General features: G+C 48.2%; 1 protein-coding gene across 8 annotated transcripts; it reads left to right on the forward strand.

Annotated features, from left to right (window-relative positions):
• Nucleotides 1-3,725: 3,725 nt before the first annotated feature.
• On the forward strand, nt 3,726-24,529 carry LOC133230658 (carcinoembryonic antigen-related cell adhesion molecule 7-like). Of its 8 annotated transcripts, none has more exons than XR_009730935.1 (9): nt 3,726-3,944; nt 4,865-5,215; nt 9,800-10,078; nt 11,372-11,650; nt 19,075-19,204; nt 19,920-19,972; nt 20,639-20,670; nt 20,774-20,943; nt 21,768-21,909. XR_009730935.1 is itself a non-coding variant. In XM_061388391.1 (8 exons), the coding sequence occupies exons 1-8, from the start codon at nt 3,881-3,883 to the stop codon at nt 21,888-21,890; spliced, it is 1,311 nt and encodes a 436-aa protein (XP_061244375.1). In that variant the 5' UTR covers nt 3,745-3,880; the 3' UTR covers nt 21,891-24,529. The 8 variants fall into 8 exon arrangements, 6 of the variants coding, with proteins under 6 accessions (XP_061244375.1, XP_061244376.1, XP_061244377.1 ...); XR_009730936.1 differs by having other exon boundaries at nt 3,727-3,944; nt 19,075-19,183; XM_061388391.1 differs by lacking the exon at nt 20,774-20,943 and having other exon boundaries at nt 3,745-3,944; nt 21,768-24,529.

A 24,529-nucleotide genomic window follows, 5' to 3' on the forward strand; every position in this document is an offset into this window, starting at 1 on the left:
CATGGAAGCAACCTCAGTGTCCATCAACAGCAGAATGGATAAAGAAGATGTAGAACATATATAGAATGGAATATTTTTGTTGTTTAGTCACTAAGTCGTCTCTGACTTTTCCCCATACTCGTCCTCTTGTCCCCATACCTCTTTCCATATGGCTGTTCCCAAGTTATGCAGGCATGCATGCAAAGTCACTTCAGTTGTGTCTGACTCTTTCTGACCCTACAGACTGTGGCCCTCTGGGTTCCTCTGTCCATGGGATTCTCCAGGCAAGAATACTGGGATGGGTTGCCATGCCCTCCTCCAGGGGATCTTCCTGACCCAGGGATCGAACCTGCATCTCTTAATGTCTCCTGTATTGGCAGGTGGGTTCTTTACCACTAGTACCACCTGGAAAGCCTGTTCCTGAGTTATATCTTTTAATAAGAATCCCAAGAGTTCCCTGGTGGTCCAGTGGTTAAGAATGAGTTGAACATGAGTTCAGTCCCTGATATGAGAAGATCCCACATGCCTCAGAGCAATTAGACCTGTGTGCCTCAAGTACCGAAGCCTGAGTGCCTGGAGCCTGTACTCCAAAACGAGAAGCCGCTACAATGAGAAGCCCGCGCACCACAACTAGAGGAAGGCCATGTACAGCGACAAAGACCCAGCACAGCCAAAAATTAATTAACAGAGAAGTAGTAGCCCAGATACCACTGAGCCCTCTCCTGTTGCATGGCCTCTCTCTCTGAGCCACACCTGTGGCCCCCCCGGGGAATTCCCGCTGATCAATAAATGGAAAAAGAGAAAACTTGCGGCTAGTTTACAGAGAGTTCTGCTTGACATCCATACACCATGTGAAAGGGAAAAATTGCAGCATGCTAGACCCTTTCTGAAACTTCCCTGAAAGCCAGAGTGAAGAGAAATCCTCTAGGGGGGCGGGGGCGGGGAAACGAACTTCAGGCAGGGCACCTGACTGTCCATTTCACTTGCAAAGAGAAATGGCCAGAGGTGTGATTATACACTGATTCACGGGCTGTGGCCAATGGCTTTGGCTGGGCAGTCAGGGATTTGGTTGAGAACATGATTGGAAAATTGGTGTCAAGGAGATGTGAGGAAGAAATATATGGATAAGATAAACCTCTCTGAATGCTCACCGTTCACCTCAGCAGAAGGAGATTTAAATAATCAAGTGGATTGAATGACCTGTTCTGTGGACAGCCGTCAGCCTCTTTTTTTTTAACGTTTATTTACTTATTTTTGGCCGCTCTGGGTCCTCATTGCCGTGCGCGGGCTTTCTCTAGTTGCAGTGAGTGGGGGCTACTCTTCACTGCAGTGGCTTCTCTTATTGCAGAGCACAAGCTCTAGGGTGCACAGTCTCCAGCAGTTGCAGCCCGTGGGCTCTAGAGCCCAGGGTCAGTAGTTGTGGCACACGGGCTTAGTTGCCCCTGTGGCATGGGATCTCCCCAGACCAGGGATCAAACCCACATCCCCTGCACTGGCAGGCGGATTTTCAACGGCAGGACCACCAGGGAAGCCCCAATCAGCCTCTTCCCCCAGCTACCCCTGCCTTCGACTGGTGGGCTCACGAATGTAGTGGGCACGGCGGCGAGGATGAGAGTCATACGTGGACTCAGCAACACGGACTTCCACTCACCAAGGCTGACCTGGCTACAGCCACCGCTGAGGGCCCAGTCTGCCAGCCCCCAGACCCGCCGGGCCTCAGATAGGGCACTGCTCCCCAGGGTGATCAGCCAGTTACCTGGTGGCAGGCTGATTACAGTGAACCATCTCCGTGATAAAAGGGCAGCATTCTGTTCTTACTGGGACAGGCAGGTACTCTGGATACAGATCTGCCTTCTCTGCAAGCAAATGTCTCGGCCCAAACTACCATCCATGGCTGCCTTGGTGGTGCAGAGGTTGGGAATCCACCCACCAATGCAGGAGACACGGGTTTGATCCCTGGCCCTGGAAAGCTCCCACACGCCTCAGAGCATCTAAGCTTATGTGTTACAGCTACTGAGCCCTAGAGCCACAACTACGGAAGCCCGCATGCCCTAGAGCCTGTTCTCCACAACAAGAGAAACCACCGCAATGTGCACCGCACCGAAGAGCAGCCCCTGCTCACGGCAACTAGAGAAAACCTGAGTGCGGCCACAAAGACCCAGCGCAACCAGAAGTAGAAAAAAATATATCATTTTTTAATAATAATAAGGAACTTCAGGCACGGAACTCCGCAACAAGAGAAGCCACCACAATGAGAAGCCCACGCACCACAACTAGAGAAAGGCCGTGCACAGGATGTTAGGCAGAACAGCGTGGTGTGGGGACTGCTGCATTTCCTCCCTTGTCCACCAGAGGGCAGCAGAGTTACTCCACAGCCTCGAGTCTCCCCAAGGTCCTCAGATCTCCCTCGGCCCAGCAGAGTCGGACCCTCACCGGTGTCACCTCAGTTCACAGTCCTCCTCGCCCCCCGACACTGGACTCCATCACCTCCTCCATCCAGCCAGGAGTGGGCCCACTTCACACCATTAGGAACTACTATTCCTTCAGGTCTTCAGTGTGTGTCCCTGGAAGCGGTGGCCCCACTAGACCCCCAAGGAGAAAGAAGGAGGATCCCTCTCACCAGGTGTTACTCACACCCTCTTTCCAGCCCCTCAGTCCTTTTCTGGAGCCTTCCGGTGGGAATAGAACACAACCTTCTCACAGCCTTTGAGAACCCTGGGAAGACCCTCAACATGACAGTCGTGTCTGACTCTTTGCGACCCCATGGACTGTGGCCCGCCAGGCTCCTCTGTCCATGGGATTCTCCAGGCAAGAATACTGGAGTGGGTTGCTATGCCCTCCTCCAGGGAATCTTCCCCACCCGGGGATTGAATCCTGGTCTCCTGCATTGCAAATGGATTCTTTACCAGCTGAGCCACCAGGGAAGCCCCCAATGTTACAAAGGGAAATAATATCCTGGTTTGGAGACCCCAGGGTCTCTGTGTCATGCTGACAGACCCCAGACTAGAACACAGCAGAGGCGGACACTGAGGGGTGGGTGGGCCTCTCAGTTGACTTGTCACCATCAGCCTTGCTATTGAAAGTGTGCCCCACAGTCCAGTATGGTCAGCATCACCTGAGAGCTTGTTAGATGCAGACTCCCATGTCCACCCCACACCTGCTGAGTCAGGCTCTGAATTTTAATAGGATCTGCAGACCCTCCCTGTGCATAGACGTTCGGGAGAGGCTGCTCCCACCCCACGTTCTGGAGTCTCAGCCACGCTGGACAACCATGTAACCTCTGCGGCTGTTGAAGCAGCTTTTCTTAGGTGCCTCCTGGGGGTTCAAAGTCTTCATGAAGCTCCACAGGTGATTCCCATGCACCGTGGGGATAATGTCCCTGTGACAAGAGTTTCTGATGCACCTCCTCCCCACCCCTCAGGCTCCTGCTCTGAAGGGGAAAGCCAGAAGGGGAAGATGAGAGTGGAGACTGTGGAAGCGGGGAGGTTGACTGTGCACCCCCCAAATGAGACCTATGGGGGAACGCCCAGGACACTGAGCCCCAGGCTGGTGCTCTCTCCACCAATGGGGGAAATTGTGTACGTGTGTGCGTGTTTAGGGTGAGAAGTCAAACTGCAAAAGGCAGAAACAGCAGCGGTTCGCAGGCAAATGAAATGTAACAGAAAGGGAAGAACGAAGAAGAGAGAAGGCAGGCAGGAATGAGAGGGGAGGGGAGAGTGTGGGCTCTGGGCAGAGACCCCGCCCCGTGGGACTGGCCACGTGACTCAGCGAAGTGCTCCTGCCCCGGGGCAGGCCCAGCACAGAGGGGGAAGGACAGCTGAGCTCACACAACAGACTACAGAGCTTGTGAGCTTGGAGCAGAAGTTCTCCTCACAGAGGGACACAGCAGACAGCAGGCACCATGGGGACCCCCTCAGGCCCTTCCCGCAGACAGTGCATCCCCTGGAACAGGCTCCTGCTGGCAGGTGAGACAGGACAATTTTCAGGGAGTGGGCAGAGACAGTTTTCAGGGAGAACAAGAGACTGGGTGGGGTCTCTGGGGGAGACAGGGCTCTGAGAGGGGACAGAGGGCTTCTGTTCAGATCTGAGGGCAGAGGACAGGGTAGCAGGGGAGGGTGGGGGGCTCAGCCACAGGAGACTCTCCATGAACTAGAGCTGGTGAGGGGCGGGAAGACTCAACTGCTGTAGGTTTTATCAGTTATTCTTCACTGAGCAGTAATTGTTGAAGACTGATGACGATAATAATAATTTATGTCGGGGTGTCACTACAGAAAAACACTGAACTGGAACACTAAATACTGTCCTTACCCGGCACCCTTAGAAACTGACAAAGAAAAACCAGGCTGTGGAATTCCTGGGAACTCTCCTTCCTTCATCCCCAGGTCCTAATGTCTGGAGCCTGGTCCTGGCCCTGGGTTTCAAGCAGCATCAGACAAGCCCCTCCCCTCACGGAGCCCACGCTCTGTGGGGAGGAAGACAGACAAGCAGAGAGATCGAGAGCGTGCTGGCAGGTGCTGCAGGCATCACGCAGGAAAGGGAGCGGGGAAGGGTCAGCAAGTGAGCACGGAGGGTCTTTACAGCAGCTGGTCAGGAGGAGGGGCATCTTCCAACAGGCCCTGAGTGTGAGCAGGTGTGTGAGGGCAGCAAGGGAGTGAGCCAGGCAGACAGCAGGGGAAACAGGAAAAAATGAGCCCAGAGGGGCTGAAGTGATGGGGCTGATGCTGCTGACCTTGAACCACACACACACATACATGCACACACACATGTGCACACACACCCACACTAAGGCTGAGGGATGAAGAGACCTGCTCAGGACCCGGGGCACCATTTCCCCATCCCCGACACAGGTCACAATATTAACTGGTTTCTCTCTCTTCCCTCCTAGTCTCACTCTTAACTTTCTGGACCCCGCCCACCACTGCCCAGCTCACTATTGAAACGGTGCCCCCCCTTGCTGCAGAAGGTTCAGATGTTCTTCTGCTTGCCCACAACGTGACAAAGAATCCTCTAGGCTATGCCTGGTACAGAGGAGAAAGGGTAGACAACAGCCAGCTAATCGCATCATATAGAGTAGCCACTACCAAAGGGCCTGCACACAGTGGACGGGAGACATTATACCCCAACGGAACCCTGCTGATCCAGAACGTCACCCAGAAAGACACAGGATCCTACACCCTGCTCGTTACAAAGGATGATTTACAGACAGAAAGACAAACTGGACACCTCCACATACTCCGTGAGTGCTTCCTCTCTAACCTCGGGGTGTTGGGTGAGGTGAATTCTGTTCACACTCGCAGGACTGACCGACCCAGATGGCGCCTCCATCTCGCTCTGCATTATGTCCTGTGTTGGGGTTTGAACATTTAGTGCAGAGCACACACTATCGAGACAAACTCCAAAGGGTCCGAATTCCACTCAGGGGATCTGGACCCTGCAGACACTGCAGAAAGGAGGATGGTCTGATGGGAGGGACTCAGCAGAGGGAGAGCACTCTCAGTCCAGCCCCCCTGGCTCCCTCCCTGCGACCATGACCCTGAGGAAGACCCTGCAGGACCAGCAGGGCCCTGGCCTGAGGGATCCTCAGAGAAGCCCAGGCCCACGGGGAAGCCCCTCCCAGACCCCTTTCCCAGGGTCGCGGCTCCAGCGACCATGGGGAACCTGTGCCGCTGGTGGGTGCTGGCCTCCCAGGCGGGGCTGACTGGGGTGGATGATTCCCCAGATCCCTGAGGCCAAGGTTTCTCAGCAGGTCACCAGCCAGGGCTCAGCCCCAAGAGCCGCGTCTGAGCAGGGGTGGAGTCCAGTCCTTCCCCTGAGACTCAGCATGGAGAGCAGGCTAACCCCATGCCGTTAGCCGACCCCCTGGGGGTCAGAGGAGACTCCAGAGGAAGGTCAGCATCCCCAAGAAGGACCAGAGGAAAGAAGATGCTCCCGGCAGCTCCTCACCCCGCAGCGGGCAGCCCAGGGAGCCCTCTCCTGTGGACGCAAATAATAGTAGAGGCAGGGTTTTCTTTAAAAAAAATATATTTTTTTATTTATTTATTAGGCTGCATCGGGTCTTCATTACATCATACAGGATCTTTCATTGTGGTTTGTGGGCTTTGTTGCTCCACTTAGTTACTCTGAGGCCTGTGGGATCTTAGTTCCGAAACCAGTGGAACCCACATCTCTAGCATGGCAGGGCAGATTCTTAACCACTGGACTACCAGGAAGTCCCTAGACACAGTTTCTATGTCCAGCTTTAGACCAGCTAATAATTAATGATTTAAGGTTAATACACAGACAACATGGTGCTCCTGACACCATTTACCATTTATTCTGTTTTACTGAAGACAAGCTCAGTAAAATACAGGGAGCTATAGTCAGTGAATCAGAGTCACACAGACCATGAGAGGCCAGTCGGGGGAAATATGTGTGGAAGGGTCAGGCCAACATCACAGCCCCACCCTCTTCTCCCTCCCAGGGGCCTTATTCTAGGAACCCAGAAACCAAGTGTTGGTTCAGATCCTTTCTTCTTGGGCATCCTCAACTAGAGGAAGATTCTAGTGTGAAAAGTCAAGGGAAATGGACAATTAATCCCGTTTACTCTGGAACTAGAGCTTCCCAGGTGGCCTCTAGTGGTAAAGAACCCACCTGCCAATACAGGAGATGTAAGAGACACGGGTTCAATCACGGGGTCAGGAAAATGCCCTGGAGGAGGGTATGGCATCCCAGTCCAGTATTCTTGCAAATTACCTGCATCAACAATCAAATCAGTGACAGGAATGTCCAGGCCTCCCCTCCTTAGGTAGCCGATGGACAAGCTCCTTGCGCTGAGTGAAGCAGAGATCATTTACTTGCTGGTTACTGGAGGTGCTGGGTGTCACTCCCACTGGAGTGAAATGGAAAGGACTCAGTCCCTCACTCCCCAGTCTATACCTGCAGCCAGCGCAGGGCCTGACAGGCAACAGGCTCTCCGTGTCTCTTTGTGGAGGGAAGGGCGGAAGGAATAAGGACGGATGAATGATCTGTGATCTCTTCAGGCGCTGGAATCTGGATGCAGAGTCCTAGGAGGCTCTGGCCATGCCTGCGCCTGTCTCTCCAGGGAGGGGAGCTGTGTTTCATCCTCTAACCACCTGCCCCTAAAGCGCACTGGGAGCCGAGTCTCATGGTGACTGTGGGGCTGCTCCACCGTGGGAGGGTTTCCAGGGGTTGGGGGCAGGGGTCCTGCTTCTGGGCAGTGGTGGGGCTCTTGGACCTCTGGATATTTGAAGTCACTTGAAACCCCTGCTTTGAAGTCGCTTGTAAACGGACATTTCTCACTCTCTGCTCTTTCCATGTCTCTCACCTTCCTCCCTCATTTCAGCCGGGACTGGCCCTGCTCTGCACAGCACCCCGCCCTTAGATTCGTGCGTGCACTCTCAGTCATGTTTGACTGTTTGCTCCTCTGTCCATGGAATTTTCCAGATAAGAACACTGGAGCCAGTTGCCATTTCCTTCAGGGAATCTTCCCAACTCAAGGGTCAAACTCACGTCTCTTGCATCTCCTGCATTGGCAGGCAGGTTCTTTCCCAGCTGAGCCGCTGAGGAAGCCCCTGAACCCCACGCTTGTTCATTCACTTAGTCATGTCTGACTCTTTGCAACCTTATGGCCTGTGGAAGCTCACAAGGCTCTTCTGTCCATAGAATTTTTTCAGGCAAGAATACTGGCAAGTGAAAGTGAAAGTGTTAGTTGCTCAGGCATATCTGACTCTTGTGACCCGATGGACTGTAGCCTGCCAGGTTCCTCTGTCCGTGGAACTCTCCAGGCAAGAATACTGGAGCAGGTTGCCATTTCCTTCTCCAGGGAATCTTCCCGAACTCATGTTTCTCACGTTTCCTGCATTGGCAGACAGGTTCTTTACCAGCTGAGCCACTGGGGAAGCACTCCCACCCCAAACCCTTAAGCCTTCCACAGATATTTCCCCAAATAACTGACTGCCCTGTTTCCATCCTGGCTTGTGGCCAGGCGCACCCTCCCAGGTGATAGTAAAGAACTCAGAAATCTGGGAGCAGCAGCCTCTGTGGGGCTCCAACACAAGCCACTTTCCCCAGGTCACCAGGAGAATGAGCTTCAGCTTTGCCTTGGTCCAGGGGTCTTTCCCCCCATGGTGCCAGCCAGTGGAATCACGCCACGTGACAAGGATATGTAGCCCCCCTCACTGATCTATTCCCTAACATGACTCAAGCAGGAAGCCAAAGGCAGAAAGACAGGTCTGCAGTCCCCAGGGGCTCACGGGCTCACTTCACCTCTTTGACTTGTGACTCACAACCTTGTCCTGATGTGACCCTCCCGTTCCTCTCAGGGGTTCCCGAGACCTTCCCAGGATGGGACTGACACACCTGTGCCGTCTGGTTGCTTTACTGCCTACTTCATCGCCCATGTGTCCTCAAGATGTCACCTTTATCATAGGGTGGGATGTCCTCCGACGATGAGGGGCCCGAGCCACTGTCTTTTCACTTAGCCTTTGCCCAGTTCAGACAAATTTGATCAAACACTTAGTTGTGTTTTCTGAGGCAGAAAAAAAAAAAAAAGCATGCCACACGCCTCTGGTGGGCCCCCTTCCCATTTGCCTAATTTGCTGTGGAAACTGGTGAGAGGGACCTCTTCCTCTAACTTTATTAATAGAACACGTATCATTTCTGGGCTTCCTTGCTGGCTCCGACAGTAAAGAATCTGCCTACAATACAGGAGACCTGGGTTCAGCCCCCCGGTTGGGAAGGTCCCCTGGAGGAGGGCATGGCAACCCACTCCAGTGTTTTTGCCTAGAGAATCCCATGGACAGAGGAGCCTGGGGGGCTGCAGTCCATGGGATCGCAAAGAGTCGGACAAGACTGAACAACTGAGCACATTATCATTTCTGCTCATTTAGATCATTCCTCCCTTTTATAAAACAGAGACTCAGACTTGCCCTCTGATTCATTCTGTCCTCTTTTTCTTTAAACTTTAATGTCCATTTATTTATGTATTTGTGGCTCTGCTGGGTCTTCACTGCTGCACACGAGCTTTCTCTAGCTGCAGGGAGTGGGGGCTATGCTTCGTTGCAGTACACAGGCTTCTCACTGTGGCGGCTTCTCTTGTTGCGGGGCATGGGCTCTAGGGTGCATGGGCCTCAGTGGTTGCAGCACCCAGGTACTAGAGGCCAGGCTCAGTAGTTGTGGAGCACGGGCTTAGTTGCCCCATGGCACGTGGGATCTTCCCGTATCAGGGATCAAACCCATGTCTCCTGCACTGGCAGGCGGATTCTTTACCACTGAGCCACCAGGGACATCCCCGTGTGTTATTTCTGCTCCAACACCCAGTTCCAGGCTGTGCTGCCCAGTCTTCTTGGGGTTTAAGGACTAGGGGAAGGCCCATTGTTACCCATCTCTAGGAAACCTTGGGAATTGAGGAGACGGTGAAGACATGTCTCCATCAGGCAATGTAGGTCTGTGCAGCTTGAAGGGACTCAGGACCTGCACAGTCCAGGTGAGCACCCCAGGGCCAGGCAGGCAGTCACCTGGTCAGTGAAAAACTAAAAGAGGAAGCAAGTGGTCCCAGACTCGCAGGCCTGGGACTCTGCTATCAAACTCTAATACTTGACTGATACTTGGGGAAGTCTGTGCTTCTTCCAGACATAAGAGCAGATGGCCTCACACTCTCTGAGCTCAGATGTTCATGCATTTGTCTCGTGATACACAGACCTGCCTTATTCTTTAAGGGCTCAGTCTGGCTGAGAGGAAAAAGATGGCAACCCTGATTGAAAATGCTTTTAGAGGAACCCAGTATATAAAAGGGCCAATGTTCTCTCTGTTATCTGCACAGCGGTGCTACCCAGACCCGTCATCACCAGCAACAACTCCAAGCCCTGGGAGCACCAGGACACTGTGGTGTTAACATGTGGACCTGAGACCCAGAACACCTCCTACATGTGGTGGATCAGCAATCAGAGCCTCCCCAACAGCACCAGGCTGGAACTGTCCGAGGACAAGAGGACTCTCACTGTGTTCAATGTGACAAGGAATGACACAGGACCCTATGTGTGTGAAGCCTGGAACCCAGTGAGTGTCAGCCGCAGTGACCCATTCACCCTGAATGTCCTCTGTGAGTAACCTCTGTTCCTACGTGGTCCAGGCCTCCTGGCTGAATCTACAGTGCCAGAAGCCAGGCCATACCCATCCCTCTCAGGTCCAAGTGCATGGACCCTCACCTTTGGACACCCAGGCTGGCCATGACTTCCTGTCCCAGGCAAGCCCAGGCAGGCCCAGCCTTGAGCCAAGACTGGGAGGGGATGGACTGCTCTGTCTTGAGAGGCTCAGGGTCACCAGCCTGTGATGGGAGAAACAGGTTAATGTCTCAGATTCAGGATGAGTGAAAATGAAGGGGTAGTTATTGTTGGGAAACTGTAAAACAAGACTGTCCCTGGCTGAGAGATATTTAACTCTTCTACACAGTCCAGGAAGACTGAGTTGGGCCATTAGAAATTATGTAACAGAAAGTGAATGCCTCCCCCACTTTATGGAAAGTCCCCTTGGCCCCAGAGATACACAGAGCTGGTGGGCCTGCCTTCACGGAAGTGTAAGTAAAGAATGGGACTTGATTTTTTTTTTTAACTGGAGGATAATTGCTTTACAATGTTGTGCCGGTTTCTGCCATACAACGATGTGCATTGGCCGTTAGTATACAGAAGGTCCCCTCTTTCTTCGGTCTCCCTACCAACCCCCATCCCCCACCCAGGTTGTCACAGAGCACCAGGCTGAGCTCCCTGTTTTATACAGCAACTTCCCACTAGCTAGCTATTTTACATATTGGGGACTGAATTTTTTTCAATTTATGTATTTTTATTTACTTATTTGGCTGCACTGGGTCTTAGTTGCGGCATGTGAGATCTTCTAGTTGTGGCACGAAAACTCTTAGTTTCAGGATGTGGGATCTAGTTCCCGGACCAAGGATCAAACCCGGGCCCCTTGCATTGGGAGTGTGATGTCTTAGCCACTGGACCACCAGGGAAGTCCCTGAATTTTTTTATAGTCAAAGAAAACTGTGGGAAAAAGTCAAGGAAAGTTAATTAAAAAAAAAAAAAACAACTCCACTCGATGATGAGGATGTTAGACATATGGGCTGAGAAGAGGGTCCCGGTGCTGATCCTACAGAGATGTCCAGGGAGACCGGTCAGGGGTCGTCCCAGGGTACCTGGGAGTCAGAGAGGAGGCACAGTCCTCTCCTTACAGATCATCAATGAAGAGCGACTCCATACCTTGATCACAGACTCAGGGCCATCCTCTGGGTCACCTTTACAGAGGTCACTGGGGCCCGGGGCTGGCTGAGATCTCTGAGAGGGAGCAAGGCCCAGGCCCCTGACCCACTCTCAGCAGTCACCCCTCTGTCTCTCCACAGACCCAGTGGCACAGCCCTCCCTCCAAGCCAGCAACACCACAGTCATAGAACATGAGGGCCCCGTGGTCCTGACCTGCCTCACAGATGAGACTGGGATTTCCATACGCTGGTTCTTCAAAGGCCGGAGTCTCCTCCTTGCACAGAGGATGACACTGTCCTCAGACAACAGCACCCTCACCATAGACCCCGTCAGCAGACAGGACGCCGGGGATTATCAGTGTGAGGTCTCCAACAGGGGCAACTCCAGCAGAAGCGACCCCCTCAGCCTGCATGTGAAATGTAAGTGACCATTTGCTTTATGCTATATCTTTCTGGGCAGATCATTCTAACAATCATGCGCAAAATGGAGAGAGGTCACGGTGGGCAGAATATCAAATGAGACCACTACAGGTCTTCTGAGATGGCTCAGTGGTAAAGAATCCGCCTGCAATGCAGGAGATGAAGGTTCGATCCCTGGGTCGGGAAGATCCCCTGGAGGAGGAAATGGCAACCCACTCCAGTATTCTTGCCTGGGAAATCCCATGGACAGAGGAGCCTGCCGGACTACAGCCCATGGGGTTGCAAAGGGTCAGACACAACTGAGCAACTGAATACACGCACATAGTAAACAGGTGGCAGAGTGAATAACAGCTCAATCTCTAAATCAAATACAGTTTCTTCTCCTGGGTTTAGCATTTTAGTGTAACTTTCACAAGATTCGTTGTATTTTTTTTCTCCTGTTACCATTTTTTTAACATGCTGCTACTGCTGCTAAGTCGCTTCAGTCGTGTCCGACTCTGTGCGACCCCATAGATGGCAGCCCACCAGGCTCCTCCATCCCTGGGATTCTCCAGGCAAGAACACTGGAGTGGGTTGCCATTTCCTTCTCCATTTTTAATGTTAAGAGTACATAAAATATATAATTTTAGCCATTTTTAAGACTGCAGCTCAGTAGCATTAAGTACATTCACATTGCCACTATCCATTTAGAACTTTTTCATCTTATTAAAAACTCTGTACTCCTTAAACAATAACTTCTAGAAGTCCCCCACCTCAAACCCTGGCCAACACCATTCTACTTTCTTTGTCTCTATGAATTTGATTATGATACTTATTTTGTATAAGTGGAATCATGTTATAGCTCAGTTGCTCAGTCATGTCCAGCTCTTTGCAACCTCGTGGACTGTAGCATACCAGGCTTCCCTGTCCTTCACCATCTCCCAGAGATTGCTTAAACTCATGTCCATTGAGTTCGATGATGCCATCCATCCATTTCATCCTCTGTCATCCCCTTCTCCTCCTGCCCTCCTCCCAGCATCAGGGTCTTTTCCAATGAGTTGGCTCTTTGCATCAGATGGCCAAAGTAGTGGAACCATATATTATAATTATCTCTTTGCATCTGATTTATTTCACTTATTAGCATTATGTCTTCAAGGTCCCATCCATATTATAGCATATATCTGAATGTCATTCCTTTGAAAGGCTGAAGTATATTCCCTTGTATGTATATACAACATTTTATCATTCATAAGTCGATTGTCTTTTAAACTGCTTCCCCCTTTTGGCTGTTGTGAATATGCTACCATGAATGGGTGTATAAGTATCTGTTCAGTCACTGCTTTTGCTCTTTTTTATTTTGGCTGCACTGGGTCTTAATTGCAGCATGCGGGCTCTTCTTTGTGGTGTGCAGGCTTTCTTTAGTTGCAGTGCGATGGCCTCTCTTGCTGTGGCACATGGATTCTCCTGTTGTGGCACACGGGCTTAGCTGCTCTGAAGCATCTGGGACCTTAGTTCCCTGACCAAGGATTGAACCCATGTCCCCTGCATTAGAAGGTAGATTCTTAACCACTGGAGCACTAGGGAAGTTCCTGCTTTCAGTCTTTTGGGCACACAACCAGAAGTGGAATCACTGGATCAAATGGCAGTTGTTTGTCCAACTGTTTGATGAACGGCCATGTAGTTTTCCACGGTGGTTGTACCATTTGCATTCTCACCAGCAATGCACAAGTTTCCATTTTTACACATCCTTGCAAACACTTCTTGTTTCTGTTTGCTTTTTTTTTTTTTCCCATAACCATTCTAAAGGGTAAGAAGTGATATCTCACTGTGGTTTCGATTTGCATTCCCCTAATTACTGGTGGTTAGGGTTAGACCAGGAGCTGACTGTGGCTCAGATCATGAACTCGTTATTGCCAAATTCAGACTTAAATTGAAGAAAGTAGGGAAAACCACTAGATCATTCAGGTATGACCTAAATCAAATCCCTTATGATTATACAGTGGAAGGGAGAAATAGATTTAAGGGCCTAGATCTGATAGACAGAGTGCCTGATGAACTATGGACTGAGGTTCGTGACATTGTACAGGAGAAAGGGATCAAGACCATCCCCATGCAAAAGAAATGCAAAAAAGCAAAATGGCTGTCTGGGGAGGCCTTACAAATAGCTGTGAAAAGAAGAGAAGAGAAAAGCAAAGGAGAAAAGGAAAGATATAAGCATCTGAATGCAGAGTTTCAAAGAATAGCAAGAAGAGATAAGAAAGCCTCCCTCAGCGATCAGTGCAAAGAAATAGAGGAAAACAACAGAATGGGAAAGACTAGAAATCTCTTCAAGAAAATTAGAGATACCAAGGGAACATTTCATGCAAAGATGGGCTGGATAAAGGACAGAAATGGTATGGACCTAACAGAAGCAGAAGATATTAAGAAGAGATGGTAAGAATACACAGAAGAACTGTACAAAAAAGATCTTCACGACCCAGATAATCACGATGGTGTGATCACTGACCTAGAGCCAGACATCCTGGAATGTGAAGTCAAGTGGGCCTTAGAAAACATCACTACGAACAAAGCTAGTGGAGGTGATGGAATTCCAGTTGAGCCATTTCAAATCCTGAAAGATGCTGCTGCTAAAGTGCTGCACTCAATATGCCAGCAAATCTGGAAAACTCAGCAGTGGCCACAGGACTGGAAAAGGCCAGTTTTCATTCCAATCCCAAAGAAAGGCAATGCCAAAGAATGCTCAAACTATCACACAATTACACTCATCTCACACGCTAGTAAAGTAATGCTCAAAATTCTCCAAGCCAGGCTTCAGCAATATGTGAACCATGAACTTCCAGATGTTCAAGCTGGTTTTAGGAAAGGCCGAGGAACCAGAGATCAAATTGCCAACATCTGCTGGATCATGAAAAAAGCAAGAGAGTTCCAGAAAAACATCTATTTCTGCTTTATTGACTATGCCAAAGTCTTTGACTGTGTGGATCACAATAAACTGTGGAAAATTCTGAAAGAGATGGGAATACCAGACCACCTGATCTGCCTCTTGAGAAATTTGTATGCAGATCAGGAAGACAGTTAGAAGTGGACATGGAAGAACAGACTGGTTCCAAATAGGAAAAGAAGTACGTCAAGGCTGTATATTGTCACCCTGCTTATTTAACTTATATGCAGAATACATCATGAGAAACGCTGGAGTGGAAGAAACACAAGCTGGAATCAAGATTGCCAGGAGAAATATCAATAACCTCAGATATGCAGATGACACCACCCTTATGGCAGAAAGTGAAGAGGAACTCAAAAGCCTCTTGATGAAAGTGAAAGTGGAGAGTGAAAAAGTTGGCTTAAAGCTCAACATTCAGAAAACGAAGATCATGGCATCCGGTCCCATCACTTCATGGGAAATAGATGGGGAAACAGTGGAAACAGTGTCAGACTTTACTTTTCTGGGCTCCAAAATCACTACAGATGGTGACTGCAGCCATGAAATTAAAAGACACTTACTCCTTGGAAGGAAAGTTATGACCAACCTAGATAACATATTCAAAAGCAGAGACATTACCTTGCCAACAAAGGTTCGTCTAGTCAAGGTTATGGTTTTTCCTGTGGTCATGTATGGATGTGAGAGTTGGACTGTGAAGAAGGCTGAGCGCCGAAGAATTGATGCTTTTGAACTGTGGTGTTGGAGAAGACTCTTGAGAGTCCCTTGGACTGCAAGGAGATTCCACCAGTCCATTCTGAAGGAGATCAGCCCTGGGATTTCTTTGGAAGGAATGATGCTAAAGCTGAAACTCCAGTACTTTGGCCACCCCATGGGAAGAGCTGACTCATTGGAAAAGACTCTGATGCTGGGAGGGATTGGGGGCAGGAGGAGAAGGGGATGACAGAGGATGAGATGGCTGGATGGCATCACTGACTTGATGGATGTGAGTGGGTGAACTCCGGGAGTTGGTGATGGACAGGGAGGCCTGGCGTGCTGGGATTCATGGGGTCGCAAAAAGTTTGACATGACTGAGCGACTGAACTGAACTGAACTGAATTACTGGTGGGGCTTCCCTGGTGGTTTACAGGGTAAAGCGTCTACCTGCAATGCGGGAGACCCGATTTCAATCCCTGGGTCGGGAAGATCCCCTGGAGAAGGAAATGGCAACCCACTCCAGTATTCTTGCCTGGAGAATCCCATGGACAGAGGATCCTGGTAGGCTACAGTCTATGGGGTCGCAGAGTCGGTGTTGAGCATCTTTTCATGTGCTTATTGGCCATTTGTCTGTTTTTGTTTTTTTTAATTTATTGGAGTATATTTTACAATGCCGTGTCAGTTTCAGGTGTATAATAAAGTGATTCAGTTTTACATATACATATATACATTCTTTTTCAGACTCTTTAGCCATATAGATTATTACAGAATATTGAGTAGAGCTCCCCATGCTATAGAGTAGGTCCTTGTTGGTTATCTATTTTATATATAGTAGTATGTATAGTGTTCTTGCCTGGAGAATACCAGGGACGGGGGAGCCTGGTGGGCTGCCATCTATGGGGTCACACAGAGTCGGACACGACTGAAGCAACTTAGCAGTAGCAGCAGCAGTATCTGTATGTTAACCCCATGCTCCTCATTTATTCCCACACACACACATTTCCCCTTTGGTAACTATAAGTTTGTCTTCTAAATATGTTGAGTCTGTTTGAGTTTTGTAAATTAGTTCATTTGTATCACTTTTTACAATTAGATTCCATTTATGAGTGATCAGATCAGATCAGTCGCTCAGTCGTGTCCGACTCTTTGCGACCCCATGAATCCCAGCACGCCAGGCCTCCCTGTCCATCACCAACTCCTGGAGTTTTTGAATATTTTATTGTATGTAAAAGCAACTGATCTTTACATGTTAATTTAGTATCCTTCAACTTGGATGAATTTGTTTATTAGTTCTAACAGTTTTCTGGGAAATCTTTATCATTTTCTACATATAAGGTCATGTCATCGCCAAACAGAAATAATTTTATTCTTCTTTTGCAATTTGGATGTCTTTTAGTTCTTTTTCTTGCCTAATTGCTCTGGCTAGTATGTCCAATACTATTTTGAATAGAATTGGAAAAAGCAGGCATTGTTGTCATGCTCCTGATCTCAGAAAATAAATTTTCACTCTTTCACCATTTAGGATGATGTTAGCTGTGGGGTTTTTATATATGGCCTTTGTTACGTTGAGTTGGTTTCCTTTTTTTCCCAGTTTTGAGTGTTGTATCATAAAAGGTTAGTTTTTTGTCAAATGATTTTATTTATTTAACCTCCTTACTTTATATGTCTAGTCATATATTCTATTTCTTTATGATTACATCTTGGTAGCTCTCATGTTTCCAGGAATTTGTTCATTTCACAGAAGTTATCCAATGTGTTGGCATAGGATTATTCCTAGTACTCTTATACTTTATATTATTTTTGTATTATTTTTGTAGAATTAGTAGTAATGATTCCACATTCATTTCTGATTTTAAAAATTTGAATCTTCTCTTTTTTTCTTAGTCAATCTAGTTAAAGATGTCAATTTTGTTAATCTTTTTGAAGAACAAAATACTGGTTTTACTGATTCTATCTACTGTTTCTCCATCCTCTAATTTATTTATCTCCATTCTAATTATAATTATTTCCTTCCTTCTGCTAGCTTTGGGTTTAGCTTTTTTTCTTATCCCTTAAGTTGTAAATTTAGGTTGTTGATTTGAGATCTTTTTTTTAATATAAGCATTTACAATTATAAATTCTTGCACAAGATTCTTAACTTCTCTGAGCCTCAGATTCCTCAAGTGAGAACTGCAATAAAAGAACCTTCTTTATGGCATTTTTCCACAGATTTAATGTAATATTCAACTAAACCCTTAGCAAAATACCCACACAGGGAAAATTTTCCAAAAACTTTAGCTGCTATAATTATTACTATTATCATTGTTGTTGCTGCTGTTTAGTTACTAAGTCCTGTCCAACTCTTTGAGGCCCCATGGACTATAGCTCGCCAGGCTCCACTGTCCGTGGGATTTTCCAGGCAAGAATACTGGAGTGGGTTGCCATTTCCTTCTCCAGGGGATCTTCTCGACTTCATTAGGCTATATAAAGTCAGGTATTTCTAGGACTACTTGACTTTAGATCCACATCTCATTAGCCATATGGCTTTAAGTTTTCCACCATTGTAAACCTCAGATTTACCATCTATAAAATGGAAATAATGTCTATCTGACAGGGTTATTATATGAATTAAATGAGATATTTGGGAAATATATAGCACAGAGCCTGGCACAGAGTATGTACATCATAACAATAGCTAACAATGGCATTAATCTTCAGTCTTGAGTTGAACGGTGAGGACCACTGAAGTAAAAAAGAAGAAAGAGACAAAAAGTGTTATATATTTGGGGAAGGAAAGCATAAAGATCCACAGGAACATGTTACTTACTAAATATGGAAGAGATGAAACAGGGGGGCTGAGTACAAGGTTTCATGTCTAGTATGATAGTTTTCATTCCGTGAGATGCAGCCAAGATAGGATTAGACATCTAAAACATTCACTGCGGCACATGCCTGTGAAGGAAAGTGAGGCAAGAGTGGAGGAGCCTGGGAGGGTCCTCAGACCAGGATGCACGTTGGATCCTTAGGAAGGAGGAAGTTTCAGGCTGCAGTGCAGTTCTAAGAGAATATCTGCAAAGCTGGCAAGGAGCCCTTGAATTATAAGTCATCTATCACACAAAAAATTTATTTCTCACAGAATTGGGATTGAGTTCATATTCCTGCTGGAAACCTGTGTGAAGGATGGTCTCTGTGCAAAGGGGTAGTGAATTCAGAGGGCCTTCCATCAATTAAGTCCCCACCATAAGACACCTCCTATGGCTCAGATGGTAAAGTATCCGCCTGCAATGTAGGAGACCTGGGTTCAATCCCTGGGTCGGGAAGATCCCCAGGAGAAAGAAATGGCAACCCACTCCAGTATTCTTGCCTGGGAAATCCCGTGGACAGAGGAGCCTGGCAGGCTACATGGGGTCACAATGAGTCAGACATGACTGAGGAACTAACACTTTCATAAGACACCTAACAGGTGCATATTCATGGCAGCCATACCTGGTACCCAGATAAAGATGTAACCATGAAAAGATGGGAATTTATAACATACAAAAATAACCATCATCAGTCCTTCTTACATTTCCAAAGACTTCAAAGATATGAGTGCAGAAAAGCCAGGTTGGAATTGAGGAACGTGGTCACTAACCTAGAAATACAATCAGAGAGGAAAAAAAATCACAAGGATATAGTCGGTTAGTCACCTCACAGCAACCTTCCACAGAAAGTTTATACCTTGAAGGAACAAGTAGAGACTATTTCATATTGAGTTATTTCCCAGAGCCTCTCCCACTGTAAAATAATGTCGCCTTCATTTGTTCATTCTTCTCTTTTCTTTCCACAACAGATAAATTGACACCAGAAAGCTCCTCTGACCTCTCAGCTGGTGCCATTGTCGGTATCGTGATTGGAGCCATGGCTGGGGTGGCGCTGATAGGAGCCCTGGTGTATTTTGTGTACGTCATAAGTACTAGAGGGTATGCCGCCTTTCCTCTTGTTCCACTTTCTCTGAGGCTGACTGCCCTGCTTGGGAGAGGGAAGGAGACTTCGTCTCTGTCTCTGGCCTAGGTCTGCTTCTCAGTCTTCCTGCTTCTCGGCACTGATTCTTATGGGTCTCCTCTTCCCTGGTCTTCATGTTTCCTGTACCCCCCTCTGTCTTGGACATGGCTATTTCCACCTCCATCTGGTTTAGAGGGGGCAGAGCCAATTGTGTTCCTCTGTCCCAGGCAGGGAAACCAAGGTCCAAGAAGGAAAACTAATGAGGACATGAAAGGAGGAGCAGGAGGAAGGGAGTCCTGTGCTCTGTCGACCACAAGAGCAGGAGGAGGGAGGGATAGGACTGGAAGAGAACCTAAGAAAAGCAGGAACAACCCAAGGCCTCCTGGGCAATAAATAAAGTGAGAAATAACCAGCATCTACCTACAAAAGGGAAAAGATGTCTGGGTAGAAATAGAAGCAGTTGAGATGAATGGCCGTAAATGTTCTGAAGAGCCAGTAAACCAGAGAGGAGTAAACATGAGAAGGGGCAATGGGTAGATCGAAGACAGAGGTCCTAGGAGGAAAGAGGACCAACCAAGGTAAAAATGAACATGGAGGAGCCCCAGGGAATCATGCCGACGTTGCGCTTCCTAATTCAAGGAGCAAAGATCCTGTGCCTGGGAATAGTAGTCACTGTGTCTGATATTTATTTAGGGCAAGTGACCAGCGCGATCTCACAGAGCACAAATCCTCAGATCACAACCACAGTAAGTAGAGCCACTCACTCAGTGAGAGCTGGTTTGTTCCACCACGTGCCCTGACCGACCAGGGAATCCCTACCTTCTGAAATATGAGAGGTGATCTCAGTCCCCACCCTCAGTCTGGCACAGGTCCTCACATCCTTCCTAGCCATGTAAGAGTCCCTGGAGACATGGCCCCTCCGAGGCCACAGAAGCCAGGCAGCCATGAGATGGCCGAGCTTCCAGGAGCCCTTTCCTCATCCTGCCTCCTTCCCCCTCCTGCCTCTGTTATGGATGCGGGCATCTCCTATGGTGAGACTTTCCCTGTCTCTGCTGCTCTGGGTGCTGTGGGCTTCAGCCCCTCCTGCCTCTGGAGCCTGCTGCCGAGACACACACCTGTGAGACACACCTGGGCAAAACTCAGGCCTTGTGAACTGGCAGAAATCTTCAGAAGTGCACTGAGGCCTCCCTTCAACCCCCTCACCCTGCCCCACCACCACCTCGGTCTAATGCACTGGGGTCTGGACCACAGACTGAGGGCGAAATCCTTAAGTCTTAACCATGGGCCCCCAACCCGCCCACCACCTGCCACCTCCTTCACTAGAAGTCACATCAGCTTAGGAACAGCCTGTTCTGAGGCCATAAGGCAACTCTGCATTTTCATGGGTTGATGACTCTCTTTCATTTCCCCAGGTCAAGGTCACTCTGACAGTTCACCTGGAAAGGTAAGCACAGCCAGTTTCACTGGCTCCTTTTCTCATGGAAATATCTCTGAGTAGAATGGGTTAGTCTCGTAGACACAAATGTGAAATCAAGTTTGGATCAAAGTTCCTCACTGCAGCAACAAAGAAGCATTACTCCCACAAGTCCACCTCACTGGACTCCATCCCGGCTGGGACCATGGACTCAACCTCGTACAGCGTCAGCTGAGTCCTCTGTAAAATGGGTGTGCTGCCTACTTCACAGAGGAGGTCAAGGAATTAAATGACATAACAAAGGTAAAGCACTCAGCACAGTGGCCAGAGCAAGAAAGGCACTAGATCATTCTCCCTCTTCTGCCTCCAGTCTGACTCTGCTCTTACTGACAAATGATCATTTCCAATCTTAGAGACCTGAGGTCTTGATTCCTTTACCTTCTAATACTTTTACTGAATTTTTCTCATCTTAATCTTCAACAGAATATACATATAAACTGAAAAATGCTTCAATCATAAGTATTAGGTTGACCAAAGTTTGTTCGAGTTTTTTCGTGAGATCTTATGGAAAAACCTGAATGAGCTTCTTGACCAACTTAATAATTTTAACAGTAAGTTTCCACAAGTTGTTCATATCTATGTAAACAGTATGTAAACTATGTAAAACTATGTAAACATTTTTTAAAAATCAACCCCCCTCAACACACACACACACACACACACACACACACAACGCTCCAGTTACTTCCCTCCGAAGAGTAAGGACTATCTTCACTTCCAAGGCATTAGATTACTTTTACCTGATTATGAAAAACACACTGTGTACATGGGTCTGGCTTCTTTCATTCAAAATTGTTTTGCAAGATTCATTCATATGGTTGTGTGCCTTTATTGTCTATTTATTCTTATTGCGATGCCATCATATTCCATTGTAGAATTCCATAATAATGTTCTAATGATTATTCAATAGGATGTTACTAAGCAGAGAAAATAGGTAATAAAAGCCCTTTTCTGAAGCTAAAAGTTTCAAAGTGGTAAGAGCATGGGGTGCTGAGTCACCCTGGACAAGGTGAGGGTCTGGCCTATGATGGATGCTGATTTAACTGACTGCTGCTCATGCCTTTCAGGTTGATGAAGTTGAATATTCCTCCCTGAACTTCAATGCCCAGGAATTAAAAAATAAAGCAACTTCAGCCTCCCCATCTCCAACAAATACAGAAACCATTTATTCAGAAGTGAAAAAACAGTAAAGGAACCTGTCCTGCTTGTTGCACTGTTGACTTATTCCAAGCTTGTCATCCCCATCGCCAGGAGATCCCTCTGCCCTCAGGGAAAATGAGAAGAGAGTCTTCCCCTGGCCCCTTTGACCCTTAATGAGGGTCCTCCAGGCTGCCTGGTCACAGCCCCTTCCTTCAGTGTCAGCAGCTGAAAAGGCACATCCATGAGGAGGTCTGTAGGAAACCAAAACTCCTTGGTCATTGAAATCTAGCAAAGCGGACCTTGGGAGAAAGTTGCCAGAACCTCTGCCCCTCCCCATTTGCTGACCTAGACCAGTTGTAAATTTGTGTATTCAGAACACGTTCATTCCTTCCCACCTCAGTCCTGTCCTACTGGAGTCTAACTTGAATTTGCCATAACCTGGAGAATTATGTCTTATCCACTGAAATGCCTGTGCCAGAAAAGAAGAGCAAGAAGGAAAAGGAAGAGCTTCTGCACTCTCAAGCCCAGTGTGAACCCACCATTCACAGGAAGACACATACATGACCAGCTCTGAGCTGGGAAGTTCTACACCTTTGTCCACTTTCAGGGTTGTCTACCTGCAGGATCAGGGACTAAGCAACTTACTACTTAGCTAGAATACCATCTAAACCTTTGAAAGCATGCCTTCAGAGAACCCACTAGAAGTAACTAGAAAACAACTTCTCAGTGTTCATAAGTGTATCTTGATGGAAACTGCAAAAAAAAAAAAAAATGCACATACTGTTTTAATAATGCTATGGGCTTTATTCAAGGCAATGCCCGGAGATTGAGGGGTCATCGGTTTATGGGGCAGTCAGCTCTTACCAGATACAATCTGCTGGGATTGGGGAAAGGACTCAGAAAATTACCCTGCAGAGATTATTTAAATAATGGTCAAAGAATGTACAATTTGGGGGTATTGGTTGTTTTTTCCCTTCCTTCTGAGACATTCTGCCATTTTAATTCTTGTAACTGCTTGTTTATGTGAAAGGGGTTCTGTTTAATTTTCTGCATAAGCCAATCTGACCACTTTAGGGGGAAGAACCTACCAAAGCCCCTCATGTCCCTCTGGCCATGAGCTCCCCAAGCCTTTCGTGTCAGGGGCATAGCCAGAAATGGGTCTCACTCCATTTCTAGATATCTCAGGCCAGTCATCAACCCCCTTCTCTTCCGTGTTCCAGCCTGTGCCTGTTCAGTCCGTCTGCCCCGCTTACCTTCTCAGGACGCCTTCTTGAGAAGCAGGAGCGCCCTGAAGGGAGCATGGCCCCTTGCACTGTTAGCATTGTTTACAGTCCAGGAAGCCGCAGTGGTGCACATGCTCCTTAGGATATAAGGTGCAGATTATGATTCAGCCCTGGGTTTCTTGAAGAGCCTCTGGAATTCTTCTCCCATGGGGTGCATGGGACGCATAGAAAGGGAGGACAGGAGGAGGAGAGGTGCGCCTGCTCCCCACCAGCCTTCTGCACAGACGGGGCCTCCTTGGGCTGCCGAGAGAAAGGCTTTATTCCACCTTCATGATGGACCTCCTGCTGTGTGGAACTGGCCCGCCAGAGAGGGGTGGCTGGGAGCGCTCTGTACTCAAGTAACTCTTTCAGGGTTTTCTCACCTGACACAGACTGTGTACACCTCCCCTCATGCAAGCACTTCTGTGTAATTTAATTTTGCCTGGCTAAGGCCACTTCTGAATGATTTGTAAAAATTGCTCTATATTTATAATAAATATTGTATATCAGGTATCAACATGCTGCCTCGCAGTTGGTACTGCTTTCTGTATTGCCTTCTTTACAGGCAGAAGAAATAGAATTGCTCAACAGGGAGTCAGAGTGAGCCTGTTTCTAAGTCCAGAGGTATTTGATCCTGGGATCCGAGAGCTCGATAAATTCATGTGCACACCTGCTGAGAAAGTGCGTCCACCTAGAGCCACAGGTCACTGCTGCAACCTGCCTGGAAGGACCTGCCTGTCCTCCTCTGAGGGGAGAAGGAGAGAAGATGATTTCATGAGTAACAGGTCTGCTGGGCTCTTCACTAAGGACACACCGCACTGCCCACGCAGATGGCTCCAGTGCGTCCCACGCCTGATCCAGCGTTCACTCCCACAGTCTCCATGGGCTCAGGTGTATAGGAATCTCTCCAGCACATCCCACCTTCTTGTTCCCTGTCCCTTTTTCTGCCCCTCAGAGAATCAGAGCTCTTCCAATCAGGATAACCTTCCTTTATTAATTCCACCAAGAATTAGCCTGTCTTCTCATTTCTCCTTCACTTCCAAGCAATTGGAACATGTGCTGTCTTTCCCCTCCTCACCCCCTGATTTCCCCTGGCCCTCTGCTGTGGTGCCTTGTTCCCAAGACCACTGGAAGCAGCACTAAAATCAGTACCCAGGGGGCTTCCCTGGCGGTAAAGAATCCACCTTCCACTGCAGGGGCCACTGGTTGATTCCCTGGTCCAAGAAGATCCCACATGCCATGGAGCAACTAAGTCCATCTGCCTCAACTACTGAGCCTGTGCTCTGCAACAAGAGAAGCGACCGCAATGAGAAGCCCACCCACCACAACTAGAGAGACAGCCCTCACTCTCCACAACTAGAGAAAAGCCCGTGAAGCAATGAAGATCAGCCAAAAATAAGTAAATAAATACTTTATTATTTTTTTAA

This window comes from Bos javanicus, chromosome 18 (genome assembly GCF_032452875.1).
Source record: "Bos javanicus breed banteng chromosome 18, ARS-OSU_banteng_1.0, whole genome shotgun sequence".
NCBI lineage: Eukaryota > Metazoa > Chordata > Mammalia > Artiodactyla > Bovidae > Bos > Bos javanicus.

Coding starts and splice junctions, on each gene's coding strand:
- LOC133230658 (XM_061388391.1), top strand. CDS start 3,881: ATGGGGACCCCCTCAGGCCCTTCCCGCAGACAGTGCATCCCCTGGAAC. Junction 10,079..11,371: donor ATTCACCCTGAATGTCCTCT/GTGAGTAACCTC, acceptor GTCTCTCCACAG/ACCCAGTGGCACAGCCCTCC. Junction 19,973..20,638: donor ATCCTCAGATCACAACCACA/GTAAGTAGAGCC, acceptor TCATTTCCCCAG/GTCAAGGTCACTCTGACAGT.